This window comes from Plecotus auritus (genome assembly GCF_963455305.1).
Source record: "Plecotus auritus genome assembly, chromosome: 4".
Taxonomy (NCBI): Eukaryota; Metazoa; Chordata; class Mammalia; order Chiroptera; family Vespertilionidae; genus Plecotus; species Plecotus auritus.
Window position 1 is genome coordinate 82,217,807 of NC_137775.1, and position 23,607 is coordinate 82,241,413.

General features: G+C 43.5%; 1 protein-coding gene across 14 annotated transcripts; it reads left to right on the forward strand.

Moving 5' to 3' along the window:
• The first annotated feature begins 588 nt into the window (after positions 1-588).
• Positions 589-23,347, forward strand: LOC308246492 (glutathione S-transferase A4-like). 14 transcript variants are annotated; one of them, XM_080664766.1, is made up of 9 exons: positions 657-726; positions 2,186-2,209; positions 2,843-2,952; positions 8,561-8,667; positions 9,877-9,928; positions 13,770-13,902; positions 17,615-17,756; positions 21,712-21,843; positions 23,073-23,347. In XM_080664766.1, exons 4-9 carry the CDS (start codon positions 8,581-8,583, stop codon positions 23,193-23,195), a joined length of 669 nt encoding a protein of 222 aa, XP_080520892.1. In that variant the 5' UTR covers positions 657-726; positions 2,186-2,209; positions 2,843-2,952; positions 8,561-8,580; the 3' UTR covers positions 23,196-23,347. The 14 variants fall into 14 exon arrangements, with proteins under 14 accessions (XP_080520901.1, XP_080520892.1, XP_080520898.1 ...); XM_080664772.1 differs by lacking the exon at positions 2,186-2,209 and adding an exon at positions 4,864-5,002; XM_080664769.1 differs by having other exon boundaries at positions 661-726; positions 2,843-2,912.
• Positions 23,348-23,607: the final 260 nt, after the last annotated feature.

Consider the following 23,607-nt stretch of genomic DNA (forward strand, 5'->3'; position numbering starts at 1 on the left):
GTGAGTTCTGTGAGTTTTTTGAGCGGCTCGATGAACCTCAGGGTGTTTTGGGGGCACCCCCTTGAACTTGCAGTTGGTGTCAAAGTGAGGGTGGGCTTTTGGCCTGCTCCTTCTAACCTCTTCCAGGAAGAGAAACTTTTACACTCATTTGAAGACTAATTTACACCATGGAACCAGACATGGGCATCCTAACATCCAGAGGTCTGTATTATGGAATTGTGTAGGATGGCAGCAAATTTGGACTACTGAACACCATTTCGGTGTGATTTTACTCTCCAGTGCCACGGCCTGACAATATAAATTGAGGGTTTGCTGTATAGACCTTAGGCCATTTTGTAAACATTGCTCTTTGGATTTTAATTCTCTTAGCCACCAGGGGGCCCTCAATGCCGGCTCTCTGAGGAAACGCCAGGAGGAAGTTTGGCTTCTGCTCTCACTGAATTAGAGGATTACAGAAAATAAACACAAGAGGCCGGGCTGTTTCCAATGAGGACAGATTCCTGTGTCTTTTCTGGTCATGGTTACATGATCTTAAATTGTGCAATTCAGTTGCCGTATTGGCAAAAAGTTCCTCCCTCCCCCATCCTCAGGTCAGGTGAACCAGTGAGGTTAAAGGGCACAGCCACGTATAAATAGAGCAGGTACAGAGGCCTGGTGTCTGGGACAAAAGAGGAAAGCTGATGGTGTGAGGCTCTGGTGTCTGTGACGGAGGAGGAGGTGCAGAGGGTAAGGAGCCTGGGACCCAGCATTAGCCACTCAGAGAGGCTTTGGCAGACTGGGGGCCACGAGGAACACCTGATCTCCTCCTGCTGCCTGGCTGGGGCCATTGGTAGGGGCCAGCCTCCAGGGGAACCCAACAGAGCAGAAAGTGAGTTCCACTGGGCAGGGTCTGCTACAAACAACAACCAGTGTGGGCGCTTGTATTTGCTGGTGTTCCCTCTTCATCGAATGTGATGGAGACTGCAGGGCGGGTTCCTTCTTGTCCTATTGGCGCACATGTCCCCACCTAAGGGAGTCCCCCAGAACAGAGGCCTGTAGCACTCCCCGAACACCCAAGTGCCTCTTTCTCATCATTTTGTTTTCTTCAGAGCACTTGACACCCTCTGTCCATTTTATCTGTTTAATCAGTCTCTGTCCTTATACTTAAAGTGGGTTTCTTGTAGAAAATATAATTGGTTTCAGTCCACCTGTAGTCTCTGTTTTAATTGATATATTTAAGACCACATTTAAAATCCTTATTGTGGTGGCTGAATTAATCTCTACCATGTTTGTAACTGTTTTCTATTTGTTTCCCTTGTTCTTTGTTGTTTTTTTCTTTTGTCTTCCCCTCTTTTTCTGCATGCTTTGGTTTTAATTGAGCCTATATATGGTTCCATTTTTTCTTAGCATGTCAATTATAGCTCATTTAAAAATATATATATTTTTCTTGATTTCAGAGAGGGAGGGAGGGAGAGGAAGATAGAAACATCAATGATGAGAATCATTGATTGGCTGCCTCCTGCACACCCCCTACCAGGGATCGAACTTGCAATCTGGGCATGTGCCCTTGACCAGAATCGAACCCGGGACCCCTTCAGTCCACAGGCCAACACTCTATCCACTGAACCAAATCAGCTAGGGCTATGGCTCATATTTTTTTTGAAGTTTAATTTGTTGCCCTAGAGTTTGCAATATATATTTAAGCTACACTAAGACCACTTTCAAATAACACTATAATGCTTTACAGGTACTGCAAGTACCTTATAACACAGTATTCCCAATTCCTCCCTCCTGTCCCTTATAACATTGCTGTCATAGATTTCACTTACCCATAAGCTGTAATCATCTGATATATTGTTGCTGTTATTATTTGAACACACTGCATTAATTTGTCTATATATTTATACTGTCCGTCTTCCCCAACTAGAATGGAAATACCACAGGTGTAGGAATTGGACCTGTCGTGGCCACCATTATAGAGTCAGGGCCCAAACAGGTACTCTGTGTTGAGAGAGCCAGTGGAGTCTTCCTTTCTTCTTCCTTGGGTAACTTGGTGTGCTATCAGATACACTGACAATGGATGTAAAGTGAAGCCCCGGGGGCGTGTACAAATTGGAATACTCACTGGCTAATCCCTTGAGTGGGCGGAGCTAGCAACTGGACAGATAAGGGTTATAAACCTTCACTTTGTCCCCCACCACACCAGAGACAAGAGCCAGGAAGTGATAAGGTTAGTGGTTAAATTTTGTATACTCTCCTTGGGCTTGGTTGGGTAGTTACATTTTGTGGCCAAATATGCAGCTTATAGTCAGCAATTGTTTTAACTTTGTGGTTAATTTAATGCCTATATTTTTAAACTTGCCTATGTCAAATGAAAGTAACAGATATCAGTTTCCCTGCAGAATAGATACGTAAATGAACACGGTATGGCAGGTTACATCTAGGCCTTTTGAAGACTTTCACTGCCTATGCCTGATCACATGGTACCAGACATGAACATCCCTCACATCCATGTCACACGTTACATGTGAGAGGACAGTGGTGCTTCAGTTGATTGGTGGACATAACAGACCTAGAAGAACATAAACATGTATTACTATTTGAGCCATTACATTTTTCCCTCTTAGGCAAATCTCATATTTTTTACATAGTTGAAAAAACAGAGATGCCACCTGCTCTGTGCCAGGGTGCTAACGGGGAAACTGAGTCTCCTGCCTCTAGGTGTCTACTCCACTATGCTTGGAAGATTTCATCCAAATAATCTGCCACTGGGGTCTTCTTCTGGAGTCCTGCATGCCTGGGGAACTGCAAGTTGAAAAGCAGGAGTCTCTGAGTCAAGCCCTGACACCATTTTTTTTTCTAGGACTTTAAACAGCTCTGGGCCATGTGGCAGCTCACGTGGCTTATTCTCTTAAGCAGCCTTGGTGACCTAGGTAAATGAAAGTCTCTTTCTTGGCTGTATCTTTCCTATAAGTAAGTTTGTAAGTTTTGGCGGGGTATAAGCCAACCTCTTGTGGGTTTTGGGAATGTAAATCAATCCATTAGACCCTCATGGAAAGGAAACGTAGGTTCTGAACCTGAAATATAAAGCTCTCTGGAGAAGATGCTTAGCATGTGAGCTTGGATTAGAGCTTTCTCCTGATCATCCTATTCAATCAGTAACCCACCCCCTCTCCACCTAGGAATATTGTTCAGCTGGGGTTGTGTATTAAAAATTCCATATAAATACTTGAGCTCTTTTTCAAAGGAGCAAGTTTTATGCAGGAGACTTTCCCTTTGATAAAATCCAAATACTGAATATGTCAGATCTAACTAATGAAGTGCTTTGCTATTGTTATAAGCAAAATAGAATAGAAATAATTCATAATCAAGTAAAAACAGACAAACTTTAAAGCTATACTGAAAGTCTTGGTTGTGCTCTGAAGCAGTATATTCTTAAAGCTAAAATGAGCTACTTCTTTCCAAACTAGCAAAGTACAGTTCTGTGGGGAATACAGGGTTACCTGGGAGAGTTTATTTTGTCTCCGTGACAAGTTTTGATCTGCTGGTTATAATGCAGATAGGCCATTCTGATCCATTGGAGAAGCCAGAGTAAATGTTAAGGCGATTTCTATGGATAATAGATTTAGAATTGACATCTTGTATTCTGACCCAAAATATTTGCTAAAACTGGCAACCTTTTAAATGAACCCCTTATATCTTTTATAATCCAGAAAAGTCAATAAAAGCCCGCTTTTTGCCTACCTGTTCAAATAATTGAGAAAAATATGTGTTGTTTTGCCTAAATCATCCAGAGTGACTGTTTAACATTGTCAGTTCACTAGAATTTCACCCCCAAAACATTGGCTGCTTTCCCGACACATGCATTCAGCAGATAGGAGCATAGACCAAAGAATGAAGATGAGGGAAGAGAAACAATATCAGAAGGATTGTTAAAACTGGAAGAAACAAAGGAAATTGTCTAATTCGACCAACTCTTCATTTTATAGCTGAGGACTGACATTTCTTCCAGACATGCCCAGGGCTGGAACCTACATATCTGGTACTTCATTAACATTGGGAATTGAAGAAGGCCTCGCTCATATCCTAGGAATTCCTCCCTTAAAACTATCCTTTATAATAAAAGCTCAGCGACCAAATGGCAGAACGACCGGTCAACCAGTCGTTGATGCGCACTGACCACCAGGGGACAGACGCTCAATGCAGGAGCTTCCCCTGGTGGTCAGTGTGCTCCCATAGTAGGAGTGCCACTCAGCTGACCGGGATGAGCGGCGCTCCCACAGCGGACTGATCCCCGCAGGCCACGCCCCACCAGTGCACGAATCCCGTGCACCGGGCCTCTAGTATGTATATATTGATTGCAGAGAGGAAGGGAAGAGGAGAGAGAGGTAGAAACATCAATGATGAGAGAGAATCATTGATCAGCTGCCTCCTGCATGACCCCTACTGGGATTTGAGCCCACAATCCAGGCATGTGCCCTGGCTGGGAATCAGACTGTGACCTCCTGGTTCATAGTCCCATGCTCAGCCACTGAGCCACACCAGCCGGGTGGAATTCCTCTCATAGAGGGGCATCAATACAAATGATCTCACATAGGAAATTTACTTACAATTCTCCCCAGTTCCCTCAGCCCTTCTCTCTCTCTATTCTGAGCCACCCACAACTCCAGCACGTCACCATTTGCTCTGCCTACCTTTTAAATGCCATGCTCTGCAATTTGTGCCTGCCCAGCAGTCTCTGGGAAGAATGACCCAGAGCCTCACACTGAACCCCAGGTGCAGGTTAGTTGGGTTTTCATTCTAGACTCGGCTTCTCAAACTTTATTTAAATATACAAGTGAATTGCCTGGTCATGTTTTGAAAAATGCACACTCTGATTGACAGATTGGGCCCAGGGACTGTGCTTCTGCATTTCTAACACGCTTCCAGGCGAAGCTGCTGCTGCTGGTCCAACACACTTGCAGGGAATGCCGTCCCTCCTTTTGGAAGCACACATGAATGCCGCTGCAGTGCGGAGATACAGGTGTGTGTGTGCACCATTTATTCAGCAGTTTGTACTCATTATCTTATGTTCACCTCATATCTAATCAAATGAATTAGGAGCTATTAGCGTTGCTGTACAAATGAGGAAACTGAGGCTCAGAGAAGTTAAAAACCTTGCTCAAGTGATAGGTAGAGCTGAAATATGTTTTCATAGATACATGTTCTATTTTCTAAAAAATTTGGGGCATATTTATTATCCAAGGACCACACTCTGACTCTCCAAAGGCTGTTATGCCATCATGGCTGCTTCCTGCTGACCCTCCTGAGGTGTGGGTCCCTGGGACTCTGGGTGGGGAAATGCACCCCACTCTCATCTCAGGTGAAGCTGCTCACAGGTGAAGTCTTCGAGCCCTAGCAGGTGAGTCTCAGTTCCCAATGTCATTTGATCTCTGTGGGGAGCCTTCCAGGTTTGTTGAGTTCAGGACACACCTTTTGGTCAACATCAGTAGCACAATAATGAGCTTTGAAGAGATGGGAATGGATTTATACTCAGCTCAATGCCTGGGGTTCCAGCAGCTCTTGCTCAGAGTGCTTGCATCTTGGGTAAAATCCAGAGAGCGCTGCTCCTTTGTTCCCTACCTCTTCATTTCCCACGGCAGGCCGGAATGAAAGCTTCCACTGCACCTGTTCTTTTAAGCTTTGATGGTGTGGTTTTTTTTCTTTTTTAACAATGAAAATAATTGGGTTTTCTATTTGAAGGGTAAACAAAGCCAGTCTTCCGTATTACCAAGCTGTACTAATCTGTTGACATTCATTAGCGGTCAAGAATAGAGGACTAAGGGACTTGGTTTTGTCCTTAACCTATGATGCCATGAAGCAGGGAGCAGTAGGGCTGAGAGACAAACATATAGACAGGGTGGGGCAAAAGTAGCTTCACAGTTGTGAGTATGTAAAACAGATCTACTCGTGCTTTTGTTAAATACCTATTTCATTCTGACTTACCTCTGGTTAGTCTGGATGTTTCCATCACTAGAATATAGGTAAGGTTTTTGATGGCAGGAACTACATGTTATTTATCTTTGTATGCCTGGAGTGCCCAACCTAGTACTATATCCACAGTAGGAGTTCACTAAATGTTTGATGCTGAGAGAATGAAAGATAGAACACAGAACTTTAACACGTTCGGGAACTGGTATGTATCTCAAAGTGGCACATTGAGGTGACAGCTGCCACGTGTCTGGGTTGGTTCTATAAGAGATGGAAGAACTACACCATCATCCCTGCCTTCCAGATGTTTCCCTCATTAGAATTTTGCAGTGAAGAGTTCAGCTGGTTCTTAAGGTGTGAGCTCCTAAGAGGTATTGGGCCGCTTCTCGGTGCTCAGTCCTTCTAGAAGGAACACCCCTTCCTGGGAAGGGTTGGGCATGGGGACTGAAGTCCTGCTGAGCCCCTTAAAAAATCATCCCATTTAGAAGGCCACGGAACCAGCCGAGGCTGAGAGATGAGGAATGGTGGCTGCTTGGCCAGACTCAGCTGTGATTTATTTATGGGGCACATCAACATTTTGCTGGGGCTTTTCCAAGAAGCGGTGGCTGATTATTAACAACTAGAGAAAAAAGTTTCCTTCTCTTGGATTGGAAGGGAGGGTTGCTGGTTTTAGGCCTGTTTATCTGAGATGGGGTCCCCTTCATTCTAATCCTGGGCTTTTAGGGCACCCTCGGCACCATTTAAGCCTTGGAGGTGATGGCAGGGAGGGGAGCGATTCTGTCCTTGTAATTAGCTCTGGGTCTTCAAAGTTACATCCTTCCATCTCCCATGTGCCTGGAGAATGTGCAAGGGGCCAGTGAAGTGGAGGAAGTGAAGTGGGGGAAGCTGTGGGCACAAAGTCTGTACATAAAATACAAAATACACTTCCTTGTAACAGTGAACCATGAAAATGCTCTGTTCACAAAATGAAGGCAAAAGCTACCCCAGATTTTACTTGTTGAATATCTTGTATTATAATATGGAGTCAGATTCACAAAAAGTTTTAGCTCCCTTTTGCAAATATCAATTGCATTTGCAACAAACACTTATAAATCCCATATAAAACTAATAGGCAAACCTATCTTAGCATAAAAAACCCAAAGAATTGCTAAACCCACTGGCAATTTGCTTCAAGAAGTGAGGACTTCACTTGATATGGGTCAGATATTGTATGTATTTCATCTATCACTTTTACTCAATCCTCACAACCACTACCCCATTTTAAGGATTAGGAGACTGAGGTAGACTAAGGTTGTACAATGGTGAGGACCACAGTAGGTGCCACCTGGGGAGCTGAGGTCAGCCTCTCCATCCATGTGCTCGCCTGATGCTTCCTGAGCACCCTCCTAGCCACAGAGCCTTGGGCACTGTGCCAGCAGGAAGTATTCTTGCAGTTTCCTTAAAGTATATAGGGTTCAAGGGGCAAATGTGGGTAAAGGAGACCCAACAATCCTCTAAGGTGGTAAAGAGCTTAGTTTATTCAAAGCACTTTACCTTTTTCTCATTTGATCACCCCAATAATCTTGTGACATACAGGGGTCACTAACATAATAATCCCTGTGGCTCTGTGACAATGAGGCAGAAAGTACTGCCAGGTCTGCTTGCATTATCATTCTACTCTCCTAGTATAATTTTTCTCAATTATAGACGTGGACATGAAGGTAGACCAAGGTTTAGTAAACTGGTCCTAAGCTTACCCAGCTCCTTGCTGGCCAGGTAAGGACTTGAATCCTGGTCCTGTGTAGGTCTGTGTCTATGCTTGTCTCAGCACTCAGGAAAGTCTTTGGCAGAAATGAGAGTCCCCAATTCCCACAAACATTTTAATCCAAACAAGCCCAGCCCCTTGCCGCTGTTAGAAAAGATTATATTTTGTAAGATCATTAATGAAACCATCATATTAACTCCTGGTTCCTTTTCTCAAAATACCAGAGGCAGTCTCTCAAATCTACAGAAAACCTTGATATGTATAATCTGTTTTTTTTTCCTTAAATTGTGAGATAGAGCATACATGCATATAGGAGATTGCAAAAACATTTATGTGCAGTTAATTTTTTATTTTTTAAATATTTTTACTGATTTTAGAGAGGAAGGGAGAGTGAGAGAGAGATAGAAACATCAGTGATGAGAGAGAATCACTGATTGGCTGCCTCCTGCACGACCCCCACTGGGGATTGAGCCGCAACCCAGGCACACGCCCTTGACTGGAATCGAACCCAGCACCCTTTGTTCTACAGGCTGACACTCTATCCACTGAGCCAAACCAGCTAGGGCTATATGCAGTTTAAAGATAAATTATAAAGGCTAATTACTAATTCTGTTTTAAGAAATAGAACATTATTAGCATCCCAGGATGCCTCAAGCTCCTCCAATCATAGCCTGCATTCTCCCACTAGAGGTGACCACCATCCTGCTGCTGGGATCATTATTTTCTGGCTTTTCTTCATAGTTTTACCTACTCTGTATGCATCCCTAAACAACAGCTTCCTTCCCCTGTCTTGGAATTGTTACAAACAGATACACTCCATAAGGTGTGTGTTAGTTCGCTCTTTAAACATCTTGTTTGGCCCTTTAGGAAACCCTGAGCCGGGCGTCATGGCAGCCAAACCCAAGCTCTGGTACTTTCCTGGCCGAGGCAGGATGGAGTCGATCCGCTGGCTGCTGGCTGCAGCTGGCGTGGAGGTTGGTTCCTGATTGGGAAAAGGAAGGAGGGCAATTTGGGTGAGAATGAAGTGAGCCTCTTCCCTCTTCAAAATTCAGGATGGTGCCTTCCAGCCATATTGACTCTTTCTCTTTCCAGCTGTCTTCCTTTGTGAGGGATGCGGAGGGGATCATGGTCCTTGGTTTAAGCAGGGGTGGGAGGGCAGAAGCCAAGGAAGGTGTTCTGGGGGCTTTGTGGGGGCTGGAAAGATCTTGGTGGGTCATAAGATAAAGGAGAGAAAGGAAACCACATAGGAATCATTTCTTTCATCTGGCCCAGATGGTTTCCTGGAGTCTCTTTAGCTCTGCTGTAGCATCTTAGTCATGTGCTACCCAGGGCTGCTGACTGGAATCCTAGGCCCACTGCAGCCTGGTCTCCCCTTGAATCATCCTCTGAAGAGCCTGCCACACTGGGATCTTTTTTTAACTCTGAGTTCCCTCTCCACTGACTTTTCATAGATTTTCACAAGTGTTATTGTTTGGTTTCATGCAGGTTTAGACTTCCTTTTCTCTTTCAATGTCATCTCTGGAACAAGGGCTCGTGATCTTGGTTTTTCTCTATTCCCTTTAGGAACTTCTCTCCTAACATTGCTCACCTTATCCTGCCCCCATCTCCAGGTTTGAGGGACAAAAGTCACTCTTTGTCACAAAAGCTTTGGAAACTCCATCAATAAGTGATTTTAATGATATTAACCTCACCTGAGTAATGATCTTTGGACCCCTTTCATTGAATATATGAGCATCAAAGAGAAATCTTATTAGAATGAAAATAACACAGAAAGGAAAGGAGATAGAAAAGAAAAAACAGAAGAGGAGAAATCATTGGGGAAGTTGGAGAAAAAGACAAGAGTTTGGAGAGAAGAAAGAGCTAAGGCAAAGAAAAGGAAAAATATGAGGCTGTCGGGTATGCTTTAAGTAGGCCAAGAGCAAAAAGGGGTTCCAGTCCCAAGTGACTCTAAGCTACTCTACACACACACTCTATCAGAATTTTCACCTGTGTGGTAGTTGATGGCTTTGTGTTCCTTTTAAATTTTTCCTTTCTTGAAGCCACTGGGCATTTTATACCATGAGCATTTCTCTCCATCTCTCTCCTCTCTCTCTCTCTCTCTCCCCCCCCTTTATCTCTCCCTTCACAGCTCTGTCTCTCAGCACCTTATTAAAGTTATAACAATGTCTCTGTCCTTTATCCAGTTTGAAGAAGAATTTCTTGAAACACGAGAGCAATATGAGAAGTTGCAGAAGGGTAAGCCTAGATTTGTTCAATCTCATCTTATTGGAAAAGATAGATATGTGTTTCTGGAAGTACTCATCCTATCTAATAAAAGAGTAATATGCAAATTGACTATTGCTCCAACACACAAGATGGCCACCCCCATGTGGTCAAAGATGGCCACCTCCATGTGGACACAAGATGGCTGCCACAAGATGGCTGGCAGGGGAGGGCAGTTGTGAGTGATCAGGCCAGCAGGGGAGGGCAGTTTGGGGTGACCAGGCCAGCAGGGAAGGACAGTTTGGGGGGACCCAGGACTGCAGGGGAGGGCAGTTTGGGGGACCCAGGCCTGCAGGGGAGGGCAGTTAGGGGTGATCAGGCCTCTAGGGGAGGACAGTTAGGGGTGATCAGGCTGGCAGGGAGGGCAGTTAGGGGTGACTAGGCCAGCAGGGGAGGGCAATTAGGGGCAATTGGGCTGGCAGGGGAGCAGTTAGGCGTCGATCAGGCTGGCAGAAGAGTGGTTAGGGGGTGAACAGGCTGGCAGGCAGAAGCAGTTAGGGGCAAACAGGCAGGCAGGCAGGTGAGCAGTTGGGAGCCAGCAGTCCTGGATTGTGAGAGGGATGTCCAACTGCCCATTTAGGCCCGATCCCACTGGGCCTCTAGTTTCATTATAAAACACAGAACTCTAGAATGTCCACTACCAGAAAAGACATACAGTGTGACCGCTAACATGGATTGTCTGTTAACTGTGTCCCTGGCACGAAGCTAAATTTGTCATCTGCATAGTCTCTTTAGCCTTCATAAAAGCTTATCAAGTAGGTTATGACCCCAGATCTCAATTGGATAAGATGCATGAATATGGGTGACCAATGCCAATTGGTTCAAAACTCCCCATCCCACTGAAGAATCCTTTAAGAATTCTTAAATAATGATCCAGAGGGCTGAAGGGGAAGGAGAAAAAAGGAAGAGAAATTTGACCTAAGATATCCTCTAGTTCTCATCATTCATATCCACTTGTTCTTGGTGGTTTTAACAGATTAACGGAAATCATTTTATTAGGTCACAATTTTAGAATCAAGACTATAGAAAAGATCCAAATTTGTTTAAATTTGGACCCAAGAAGACATCTTTAATCCATAAGATTCCCCAGAAAAAATTTATCAGATAAAAAAACAGAATACTTTCAAATTTCTAACAGCTATAACATTATTTTTCTTATCTAAGGAAACCTGAGTGTCCCATTGTTGATGATAAACAATCATGAAATTGACCAATTACTATTATTATTTATTGTGTTGTTGTTGTTTTTTATTTGAGAGAAAGAGGAAAGGAGAGGGGGAGAGAGAGAAGCATTGATGTAGAGTGAAGCATTGATCTGAATGCTCCTTAAAGGTAATTGAGCCTGCAACTCCAGCATGTGTCCTGACTGGGAATTGAACAGCAACCCTTCAGTGCACAGGAGGATGCCCAACCAATTAAGCCATACGGGCCAGGGTGACAAATTATTTTTTAAGGAAAACATTCACCCAATAGTCAGCAGACCTTCCATTTACAAGCTATATGACTTTGGGCAACACCTTTAACTTCTCTACATCCTGTCTTTAAAAAAAATTTTTTTTATTAATGTATAGTTGACACAAGTCTCCTCTTTACCATAACATAAAAATAATCTCTATGGTCATAGATTGCAATGTGCCAGATCTTATTGAGTGGGGAAGGCCCACTTCCCAATTCTTGTCCAGGAATCCCCCCTAAAGCTCCTCTTCCTCTTTATTTCTGCCCCATTTTTCCACAAACAAGGACAGTTACTGGTGCATATTAGGGACTAAATACATACATATTGAATAAACAAATGAATGTATCTCCATAATCTCACCCAGGATCATTCTGGCAGGAGTGCTCCCGCAGAGCCTCTAAAATCCTCTAGCTCTCTTTGAATCTGTGATGCTGCTTTATGTTTGAGACACCCTCCTGGTCATTCCTGCTGTTTGTGAACAAAGGGCAGAGAGAGACAGCAGAAAGGTCACTGGGCCACTGGGCTGGGAGTCAGGAGGCCCACTTCTGCTGGCTTAGCTGTCCCCTGACTCTGTCAGTTTGGGCAAAGCACCTGTGCCTCCCTTGGCCTCCACCCTGCCATTGTCTAAAATACAAATGCTTTGAACTAAATGTCCTTAAACAGCCTTTTCTGCACTCTTGATCTTAGATTTTTTTAATCCTTCAGAAGACGATCATCAGCTCCTGATTCTAATGGATATTTGTATCATAAGCAGTAGAACCCAGCGTTGGATACTCCTCTAATATTGACAAATGTAGAACTTTTAGGAAATTGATGTTTCAGTAACAGTATTCATATTTACAAAGCATGGTTACTAGTATGATCTTATTCCTACTCAAAGAAACTCAGTAAGACAGGACAGATAGTGTTACAGATCAGAGAATAAGTTCAGAGAAGTTAGAGATTTGCCTAACGTCGTCGGCTAGACAAGGACACCAGTTCCCTGAAAGCTCTTACTGGTTTCTGCACTGGTGTTCTCCCCACCATCCTCTACTGCCTCTCACTAAGTACAGTAGGAAAGGTAGTGAAATTGGGGAAATTAATTGTGACCTTTGCCAATGCACTAGTGAAGTCTGGTTTTTATTCTGGGTCAAGTTCCTTAATCTCAGCAATGTAGAGGTGTAAATGAAATATAAAAGCTATTCAATTCTTCCAGACCCCATGAAAAGAGCACTATTTGTAGTATTTATTTATGTATGTATGTATTTATTTATTTTTGGTTAATCCTTACCCAAAGACATTTTTCCACTGATTTTTAGAGAAGGTGGAAAGGAAGGGGAGAGACAGAGAGAGAGAAACATCGATGTGAGAGAGACACATCAATTTTTGCCTCCCACATGCACTCCAACCAGGGCTAGGATCGAGCCTGTAACCGAGGTACATGCCCTTGACCAGAACTGAACCCAGGACCCTTCAGTCCGAGGGCTGACGCTCTATCCACTGAGCAAAACAGGCTAGGACTGTAGTATCTTCTTAAACACATTATTTATATAGGCAGTCACTCACAAAGAAGAAAATCTGATTTTACTAAACATCTACTGTTGACAGTATTTAGCATTTTACTAACATTATCTCATTTCATCTTTTCAGAAATCCTGCTAGATCGGTATTATTACTATTTTAGAGGAAAGGGAGCTGAAGCTCTAAGTTAGTCATGGCTGAAAAGGGCTGAAGCTGACATTCAGACCTGGATACGCCAGCATTCTTAGCTTCACATCATCTTGATGTTGTATGGACCTACAGTGCTACCTGTTGTACTTTTTAAAGAATTCAGACTCCCAGACTACACCCCTAAAGCAGAATATCTGGGAAGTGGGTGAATATTTTTAACAACCACCTCCTCCAGGTGATTCTTGTACACTCTAAACTTTGAGAATCAGTCACAGTAAATGTAGAAAGTCCTGAATAGCCTGGCTGGCATGGTTCAGTAGTTGAGCGTCAACTCATGAGATCACAGTTCGATTCCCAGTCAGGGCACATTATGCGGGGTGCAGAAGGTAGCTGATGAACGATTCTCTCTCATCATTGATGTTTCTATCTCTCTTCCTTTTCTGAAATCAATAAAAATATGTTTTTTTTTTAAAAGAAAATCCTAAATAATCACGACTAATGAACACACAAAAATGCATGAAACCACCAAGCAAATCTCAGATTTTCCATTAAGCAAATGGTAGTCATTTCCTCAACAACTGGGGTCTTCAACTCACCACTTTGGCTAAAAACTAAAAATCATTCAACAAAATTAAAAGTGGACACTTTTGCAGGCTTACAACAGCCATAGAAGGAGAATATCTTAATCTTTCTTTGTTCATACTACAGATGGGCGCCTGCTTTTTGGCCAAGTGCCTCTGGTTGAAATTGATGGGATGATGCTGACGCAGACCAGAGCCATCCTCAGCTACCTGGCTGCCAAGTACAACTTGTATGGAAAGGACCTGAAGGAGACAGTCAGGTACGATAGGATTTATGTCTGTACTTGATTCTTATCCAAGCCTCTGTAGGCACCAACTGAGACCTGGTTCAGCTGTAGCCTTTCAGCCTGGACTGAGGGGAGAAGGCAAGGAAACAAGGGGAGATGTACTCTTGTTATACCCAGCATGACTTATACTTAACTCTGAATAAATACTCTAGGCTTCTCCTTTTACTGCTCATAGCAATCTGCATTCAACATTCTCATATTCTCTCTCCACTCCAAACAAAATATCTTCTCATAAAATGACCTGGCAAACTACATGAAGGTGGCAATGAATGAACTAATCCTATCTAATAAAAGAGTAATATGCAAGTTGACCATACCTCCGCTACACCCACAAGCCACGCCCACCAGCCAATCAAGAGTGAGTATGCAAATTAACCCAACCAAGATGGCTGCAGCCACGGAGAGAGCAGGAGGCTTGGGTTTCCCCGGCAATGGAGGAAGCTGAGCTTTCTGCCTGCCCTGGCGGGCCCAGGCCTCCACTCAAGGCCACAAAGTTTCAATTATAGAAGATAAATAAATCCCAACAAAAATGGCGGCAGTCATGGAGCTGGAGAGAGCAGGAGGCTTGAGTTGCCCCTGGCGATGGAGGAAGCCAAGCTTCCGCCTGCCCTGGCCTGCCTTGGCCTCTGCTTAAGGCTACAAAGTTTTAATTATAGAAGATAAATAAATCCCAGATACCAGGGCCTCCGCTTGGGTCGCCGGGGGGCATGGCCAGGCTGCAAACCACCACAGGCCCCTCACCCAGGCTGCCCCATGCCCTAAGGGAACCCTCACCCTGATTCTGGACACCCTTCAGGGCAAACCAACCAGCCCCCACCCATGCACCAGGCCTCTATCCTATCTAATTCTATCTAATAAAGGAATAATATGCAAATTGCCCATCACTCCAACACACAAGATGGCTGCCCCCATGTGGTCAAAGATGACTGCCCCCATGTAGACACAAGATGGCCACCACAAGATGGCCAGCAGGGGAGGGCAATTGCCAGGGACCAGGTCTGCAAGGGAGGGCAGTTGTGGGTGATCAGGCCAGCAGGGGAGGGCAGTTGGGAGGGACCAGGCCTATAAGGGAGGGCTGTTGGGGGTGATCAAGCCTGCAGGGGAGGGCAGTTAGGGGTGACCAGGCCGGTGGAGGAGGGAAGTTGGGGGCGACCGGGCCTGCAGTGAAAGGCAGTTGGGGGGGACCCAGGCCTGCAGAGGAGAGCAGTTGGGGGTGACCAGGCCTGCAGGGGAGGGCAGTTAGGGGCAAACAAGCTGGCAGGGGGAGCAGTTAGGCATCAATCAGGCTGGCAGGGGAGTGGTTAGGGGGTGATCAGGCTGGCAGGCAGAAGCGGTTAGGGACAATCAGGAAGGCAGGCAGGTGAGCAGTTGGAAGCCAGCAGTCCTGGATTGTGAGAGGGATGTCTGACTGCCCGTTTAGGCCCGATCCCAGTAGGATCCCAGTAGAATCAGGCCTAAACGGGCAGTCAGACATCCCTTGAGGGGTCCCAGATTGGAGAGGGTGCAGGCTGGGCTTAGGGACACCCTCCCCCGCCCCCCCCCCCCCGTGCATGAATTTTGTGCACCGGGCCTCTAGTAAATAAATATTGAGCAATGAGCTATTACTACAAATAATGCAGTGCAACACATCTTGAAGCCCAGTGATGTAAATCAGCAAGTGTTTATTATTACTCACCAGTCTATGGGTCATCTGAGTGGTGGGGTGTATCTGGGCCAGGCTTGACTTATCTTGACTGGACTCACTCATATGTCAACCAGTAGTCAGCCAGGAGGCTCTGGTTGTGGGTGCTGGCTGAATATTGATTGGGAGGCAAATGGGCGATACACCTTTCATCTTCTCATCTTTTTAAAAAAATATATGTGTTTACTGATTTTTAGAGAGAAAGGAAGGGAGAGGGATAGAGAGATAGAAACATAATGATAGAGAAACATCAGAGAAACATCCACACTGGGGATTGAGCCCACAACCCTAGCATGTGCCCTGACCAGGAATCAAACTGGTGTCCTCTTGGTTCCTGGGTCAATGCTCAACCACTGAGCCACACCAGCTGGGCCCCATCCTCTCATCTTGAACTTGTCTCATGGAGGCTAGGCAGGGTTCTGAGAGAGTAAAAGTACACAAGGCCTCTTAAGTACTAGGCTAAAAACTAGTTACTTATTAATTCCACCTCATTCTATTGGTCAAAACAAGTTACGAAGGCAGCCCAGGAAACAGACCCCATCTATTGATGGAAGAAACTGCAGGTTTTATCACAAATACTGGACGGTGAATATTTATGGCTATGTGGATGATTGGTTTAATTTCATAGGAGATAAGTAGATTTAAGGCAAAACAAGATAACTATAAAAGTTTATCTGGATTTGGGGTCAAAGAGCATTTTCAGTGGTCTCTTTTATCTTATCACCATAAGCATGGATATGATGGGATGGTCAGTAAATACAGAAGACTTGGTAGAAGTAAGGCTCAAGCTCAATTGTTCAGAAAAAGGAGAGATCAACATAGCAATGAACAGTCCATAAAAAGAGGCAGCTTACCCCAACTTTCCCATAGCTCTATCTTTAAAATTGATTTAATCATTCTAACCTGGCAGTTCCAAGGGTATACGCCCAGAGAAGCAATTTCAAACACAACTTTCCCATAGCTCTATCTTTAAAATTGATTTAGTCATTCTAACCTGGCAATCCCAAGGGTATACGCCCAGAGAAGCAATTTCAAACACAGCGTATGAATAGAATCCTTTTATAACAATGTAAACAAATACTAACGTGCAAAAACAGTCTGTTTCTCATTGTCTCCGTGCATGTTTTTAATTGTTGTTTTTTTAAATACCAGTAGCTTTTTTCCAAGAGGTGTGTCCGAAACTATAGTTAGCATTGTTAATATTCTTTGCTCCAGGTTGGGCATAAACTATAATGGACTAAAGCAAGCAGACTACATGGCAATCTAACCTGGAAGAAAAAGCATTTGTAATTCAGCTAGGACAATGACAGTACATTATTATTTTATATATGTTAAAAAGAAAGACAAAAACCAAGAAGACCTTTAAATTTGTTGGACGATTAGCACATAGTGGGGGTACAAAGACACACAACCCTTAATGAGTTTGCAAACTGGTTGCAGAGGTTAAGTAGCATAGCATGACTGTACCAATAGGGCACTAAATAATAGTAGTGCATCTACTATGATTAGATTTTTAATAACCTTTAAGGCCAAAAAAACACTTTTTTAAAAAGGAAAATTTTTAAGAGAATAATATGAATTGTTTGTCTGACCTGACTAGGAAAGTAAACTTCTTTCTCAGATGCCAGGTCAACAGAAGACCTAATACATGATATATCTTCCAAGTGAAAAGGTCCTGGTACTAAATTGTTTTGTATTTTTAGTAAACTTCATTCATTTCGGTCTTTAAGTTCATAATAATCTAATTGCTTGTTTATGGAAGATTTCAACTTAGAGGCACTCATTAGTTCTTTCGTGGGTCCCTTTATTCACTAAACATTTCCAGAGACCCTACTATACCGAGATCACTTGGCTGGTTCTGGCTTCAGAAATCATTCCTGAGCATGGACATGAAGGGAGGAAGAATCAAGTCATTTGCCCCAATTCCTATTAAACCATAGAAGTTGCGGTTGGGAAACCAGTACTGGAGGCTTCCTCTGGGGATGAATCACACTGTTTTGTCAGGATCAACATGTATGCTGATGGCACTCAGGACCTCATGGGGATGATCATGATGGCTGCGTTCAAACCCCCAGAGGAAAAAGAGGAGAACATCGCTTTAATCGTGACAAAAGCTAAAACCCGTTACTTCCCGGTCTTTGAAAAGGTAGGCTGCAGGGATCCAACCCTAGTGGGGCCCAGCGGTATGGCAGGCACCCTGATGCTCCAGCGACAGCCGAGTACTCAGATCCTGTGGGGACGGGCAGGGGGGGAGGAGGTAGACAAGGGGAGGAGCTGACATCTATGGGGACCACCCTCCAATCCTCCTCTCTTCCCGGAGCGGAAATGGAGAAGGGAAGGACGAAGCTGGGAGGAAAAGCAGGAGGGGGGCGGGGCAAGGCAAGTACCCACCTCCCCTTCCCAGGCTGCATGGATCCAGGTCTTGCACCTTTCCGATGGCTGATAAGAATATTTAAAAGAGTGAGTATCCGAAAAGACAGAAACCATGTTAGAGCTTTCCTGCATTTGGACTAAAACTTTAATAAGGATTCCAAAACAAATGGCATGTCTAATTATGGAACCCCCAACAAAACAGACTTAGAACAAACCTAGTGCAATGAAAGGATACAGTATTTCTGTTCTGATTTAAACAAACAAACAAACAAACAAAAATGATCAGCCCAAGGCATCATTATCTCAATTCATTGTGTCAGATATTTCTTTAGGCTTTAATGCTGTTGGCTAATCATGCCTCACTTAAAAGACAAAGCCTCTTAAAGTTACAACTTTTTTCTGACATCATTTTGGGGCAAACGCTAATTACAGATGTCTTCTCAGTATGTCTGTTAAAGTTCCAGCAGGGCAGCATGCCACAGGATAAAGACTTGTTAGTATAGAATTCCATATATAAAGGTTTGCAGGACAACATAATGCTGTGGTATAATTCAGAATAATTCAGTCTTAGCCTTGAAAAAGAATGATTTATTATTGACCAAATTATAATGAAGAGTTTTGCCAGAACCTCAGAGTATTAGACAAGCAAGTTCCTGTTTATTTGGGGACAATGTGCAGTGATGTTGAAATACCTTCCATTGAAAAGCAGAAAAACTAGAATGATTATTTGAGTTATGGTGTTTTGCACTGGGCTTTATGATATTATGGATTTTGAAATAAGTGTGGCCTTATTTCCCAGCACACCCCAAAATGTTTAAAATAATTCATTTGTTCAAATCAGGATCAAACTCAATTTCGTTTATTGTAATTAGTCAATTACATAATATTTTAAAATAGCTCCTTTTAATTTCAAGTTCTTTCCTCTTGCTTTCTCTCCTCTTTCCTCCTGCATTTGTCTTGCCAAGTTTCTCACAGTCTGGATTCTACCATTGCAACATAACTCTTTCATTCCCTAGATTTTCTGTCAATTGGAAATTAGAATTAGAAGCTTGACAGGTTCAAGTTTGATGTATTTTGGACAGACCACTTCATCAGTGGTGTTGTGTAGTTCATTAGGAAGCACACATCATCTGGTTGTCACTGTTCTTATGATTCAATGTAATTTATTTATTTTTTTAGATTTTCTTTCATTTTTTTAAATTTAATAAATCTTTATTGTTCAGATTATTACAATAGTTCCTCTTTTTTTCCCCCATAGCTCCCCTCCACCCGGTTCCCACCCCATCTCTGCCCTTACCCCCCCCCCGCCACTGTCCTTATCCATAGATGTACGATTTTTGTCCAGTCTCTTCCCGCACCCCCCACATCCCTTCCCCCCCGAGAATTGTCAGTCCACTCCCTTTCTATGCCCCTGATTCTATTATATTCACCAGTTTATTCTGTTCATCAGTTTTTTTATTTACTTGATTTTTAGATTCACTTGTTGATAGATATGTATTTGTTGTTCATAATTTTTATCTTTACCTCTTCTTCTTCTTCCTCTTCTTAAAGAATACCTTTCAGCATTTCATATAATACTGGTTTGGTGTTGATGAACTCCTTCAGCTTTTTCTTATCTGTGAAGCTCTTTATCTGCCCTTCAATTCTGAATAATAGCGTTGCTGGGTAGAGTAATCTTGGTTGTAGGTTCTTGCTATTCATCACTTTGAATATTTTTTGCCACTTCTGTCTGGCCTGCATAGTTTCTGTTGAGAAATCAGCTGACAATCGTATGGGTGCTCCCTTGTAGGTAACTGTTTTTCTCTTGCTGCTTTTAATATTCTCTCTTTGTCTTTTGCTCTTGGCATTTTAATTATGATGTCTTTGTGTGGTCCTCTTTGGATTCCTTTTGTTTGGAGTTCTCTGCACTTCCTGGACTTGTAAGTCTATTTCTTTCACCAGGTGGGGGAAGTTTTCAGTCATTATTTATTCAAATAGGTTTTCAGTATCTTGCTCTCTCTCTTCTTCTGGCACCCCCATAATTCGGATGTTGTTACGCTTGAAGTTGTCCCAGAGGCTCCTTACACTATCTTCATATTTTTGGATTCTTTTTGCTTTTCCGGTTAAGTATTTTTTGCTTCTTTGTATTTCAAATCTTTGACTTGATTCTTGCGGTCCTCTAGTCTGGTGTTAGATCTCTGTATAATATTTTTTATTTCAGTCAGTGTATGCTTAATTTCTAGTTGGTCCTTTTTCATATCCTCGAGGGTCTCGCTAAATTTATCAGCCTTTTCTAGAAAGTTCTTGAAAAACCTTATAACCGTGGTTTTGAACTCTATATCCAGTCATTTGCTTTCCTCCATTTCTTTCATTTGTGATTTGTTTCTTTGTCTCCGCATTTTGGCTGCTTCCCTGAGTTGATAGAGTGGCTTTGTGTGCTAGGTGTCTTATAGGGCCTAGTGGCTCAGCCTCCCCAGTTACCTGAGGTGGACACTCTTGGTGCACCCCTTTATGGGCTGTGTGCACAGTCTTGTTGTAGTTAAGCCTTGATTGTTGTTGGTATCACTTGGAGGAATTGACCTCCAGGCCAGTTGGCTGTGAGGATCAGCTGTGTCTACGCTGGGAGAACTTCTGTGCTGGAGACACTCCTATGAGACAAAACTTGCAAAAGCTTCTGTGTTCAGCTTGGATGGGGCGGAGTCTCATGGTGGAGCAGACAGCATTGGTTTCCCATCAGCCCTGCCCTAATAGGCCCCTGTGTCTCAGTGTCCCATGGTAATCGCTGCAAGCACCTCTGAGAGAAAGTCGCCCTCAAGTTCCGCCCGCTGCCAGACAGTCCAGTTTCTCCCCAAATGAGTCTGGGTCCCCAGAGTCTCGCCCGGAACTGGAGTTCAGCGCAGTCGGGAGCTTTTGTTTCCCTCCCACTTGAGAAAGCCAGCCACGCACTCAGTTGCCTGTCCTCTCTGCGCACGCGTCTCAGAACCTCTGCCTCCTGCAGCTCCTCTGAGTCTCAGTGTGCTTTTCTCTTTCCTTCTAGTTGTAGAATTTCTACTCAGCCAGACTTCCTTTGGTTCTGGATGATGATCGTTTTGTCTTTTAGTTGTAGTTTTGAAATTGTTATGCGAGGCAGCAGTTTAGGTATTTACCTATGCTGCCATCTTGGTTTCTCTGACTCAATGTAATTTATGATCAGTGCCTAGACCCACTGATTTATCAGTGGATGCAAATGTTGACATCCCAATCCTGCCAGTTGCTCTTCATTTATTAGCTGGAATCCTTTCTATAAAATAACTCTTCCCCTCATAATATATTTGGTTACTCTGGGATATGGTTTTTGTAGGAAAGGAGGATAAATGCTACTTTCTTTATATTTACCACGTTTGGACTTCTTGTATCCCATTTGTGATTTATTTGTATTTGTGGTACAAATCATGACCTTTGTGTCTTTCTCTTCTGGTGGGTGGGGACACTTTTACTTAACCAGCTCTAGTCTCATAACAGGGAGCTCCATTCTGGCATTTCACCACCCATGCTGTCTTGATAATCACTGACAAATTTCCCAAAAGATGGTGCTAATTTACAGCAATGTGTAAGAGTATCAGTTTCATCCTGTCCTTGCCAGCATTCTTGAGGATCGTCAAGGCAAAGATTCTTTAGCAAATTTGATCTGTACATGTTTTGTAAGTGTTTAGCCTGGCAAAATAGTCTCTACTTTTATTTGATATTCTTTGTTATTTTTTTTTCTGCAGATTTTGAAAGACCATGGAGAGGATTTCCTTGTTGGCAACAAATTCAGCTGGGCGGATGTACAACTCTTAGAAGCTATTTTAATGGTGGAAGAACTCAATGCTTCTGTTCTCTCAGACTTCCCTCTGCTAAAGGTAGTGTGTTAACATCTACACAAAACCCAGGGGGAAAATGAATAAAAACAAAGAATGAAACAAAGTGTGCCTCCAGGTCAATCTCAGAAGGAACTCAAGAAGACTGTTTTAAAAAATCATTATTTTATTCATTTTGTAATTTTCTCCTGCTCACACTATAGGATCATTCTATATATATATAAAAAGCCAGCAACCGAAACACTGGAATGACTGGAACAATGGGTCACTATGACACCCACTGTGGCCATCCTCGCCCCTGATCAGCCCCCCAACCCCGATTGGCCCACAGTCCCTCCCCCTGACCAACCCTGCATCGCCCCTCCCTGCACTGATTGGGGGCAGGGCCAGCCGGCCAACTGCCCCTGGCCCTTCCCCCCAGCTGGCCTGGCCCCTGATCGGCCCACATACCCCAATTAGGGGAGGGGCTGGCCGGACCCCACCTGTGCACGAATTCATGCACCCGGGCCTCTAGTTAGGAAATAAAATCTTACAAAGGAAAAAAAGAACAGATTATTTTGGTTTCTGGCATAAACATTTAGTGTGCTTTTCATTTTTGTAGTGCTTCCCATTTTTTGTTTATTTGTTTAGCACTTTGAGTTTTTCCTGATGAAGCAAGGATGACAAGTCTGTCTTTGTTGTTTCCCTCCCATCTCCTATTAAACAACTCTGCTTCCTGATAGTCCCCCTGACTCCAGGGCCCCCACAAAGTCCCTCAATGAGACATTGATGAGAGAGAAACATCAATGGGCTGCCTCCTACACACTCCCTTCTGGGGATTGAGCCCACAACTTGTGCATGTGCTCTGACTGGGAATGGAACTGGTGATTTCTTGGTTCATAGGTTGACACTCAACCACTGAGCGACCCTGGCTGGGCTGTGTTAACATTCTTATAGTTATTTCTTTGCTAGCACCTTTACTTATTTCCTTATAAATTCCTAGAATAGTAGTTGACAGCTTAAGGAATTTTTTGAGTTTTTAACATGTACTGCCTAATTATGACAGTGATTTTTTTAAAATTAAGATAATTTAACTCATGCTATACACACCAGCCACTGTATTATCCTTCTCAGAAATATCAGCAAACATGCATTCAGGGATTAACTCAGATTCAACACACTGGGCTCCATACGCAGCTGGTCTAAGTAACCTCCACTCATGACAAAGTTTTTATTTTTCTTAAAGATTGTGACCACTATTGAGGCCCTGATTTTGCTGTTTCTCATTCCAGGCATTTAAAACAAGAATCAGCAACATCCCTACAATTAAGAAGTTCCTGCAGCCTGGGAGTCAGAGGAAGCCACCTGCGGATAGCCACTATGTTGACGTGGTCAGGCACGTTCTGCAGTTCTAATGGCAGCCGGCCTTGCTATGGTGCACAGCCACGATTAGTCACAGCATCGCACGTGCCAGAGCTCACTGTAGATTCTAGGTGTAAAATGTCTGAAAAGAGCAAAGCAGTACTGCCATCAATAGCAAATGCCAATTAAATGAAACATGAAACCATTTGGTTATGTGAGCATTTTTAAACTTGTCCATTGTGGATGATTCTTAGAACTTTTTTGAGATCAACGTATATATGAGTAGGAGGCTGATATATTTAGGGCGGTGGCCTACATGGGGCCCTGTCCTTGTTGTCTGTATCCAGGTCAGAACTATTGGGGAAAGGGTGAGCAGAGCTTTGCGGTGGCGGGGGGGTATTTTTCCAACACCCATCCAATGCTGAGTACTTGGGATAGAAAAAAAGTGGCAAGTGACAAATTGTC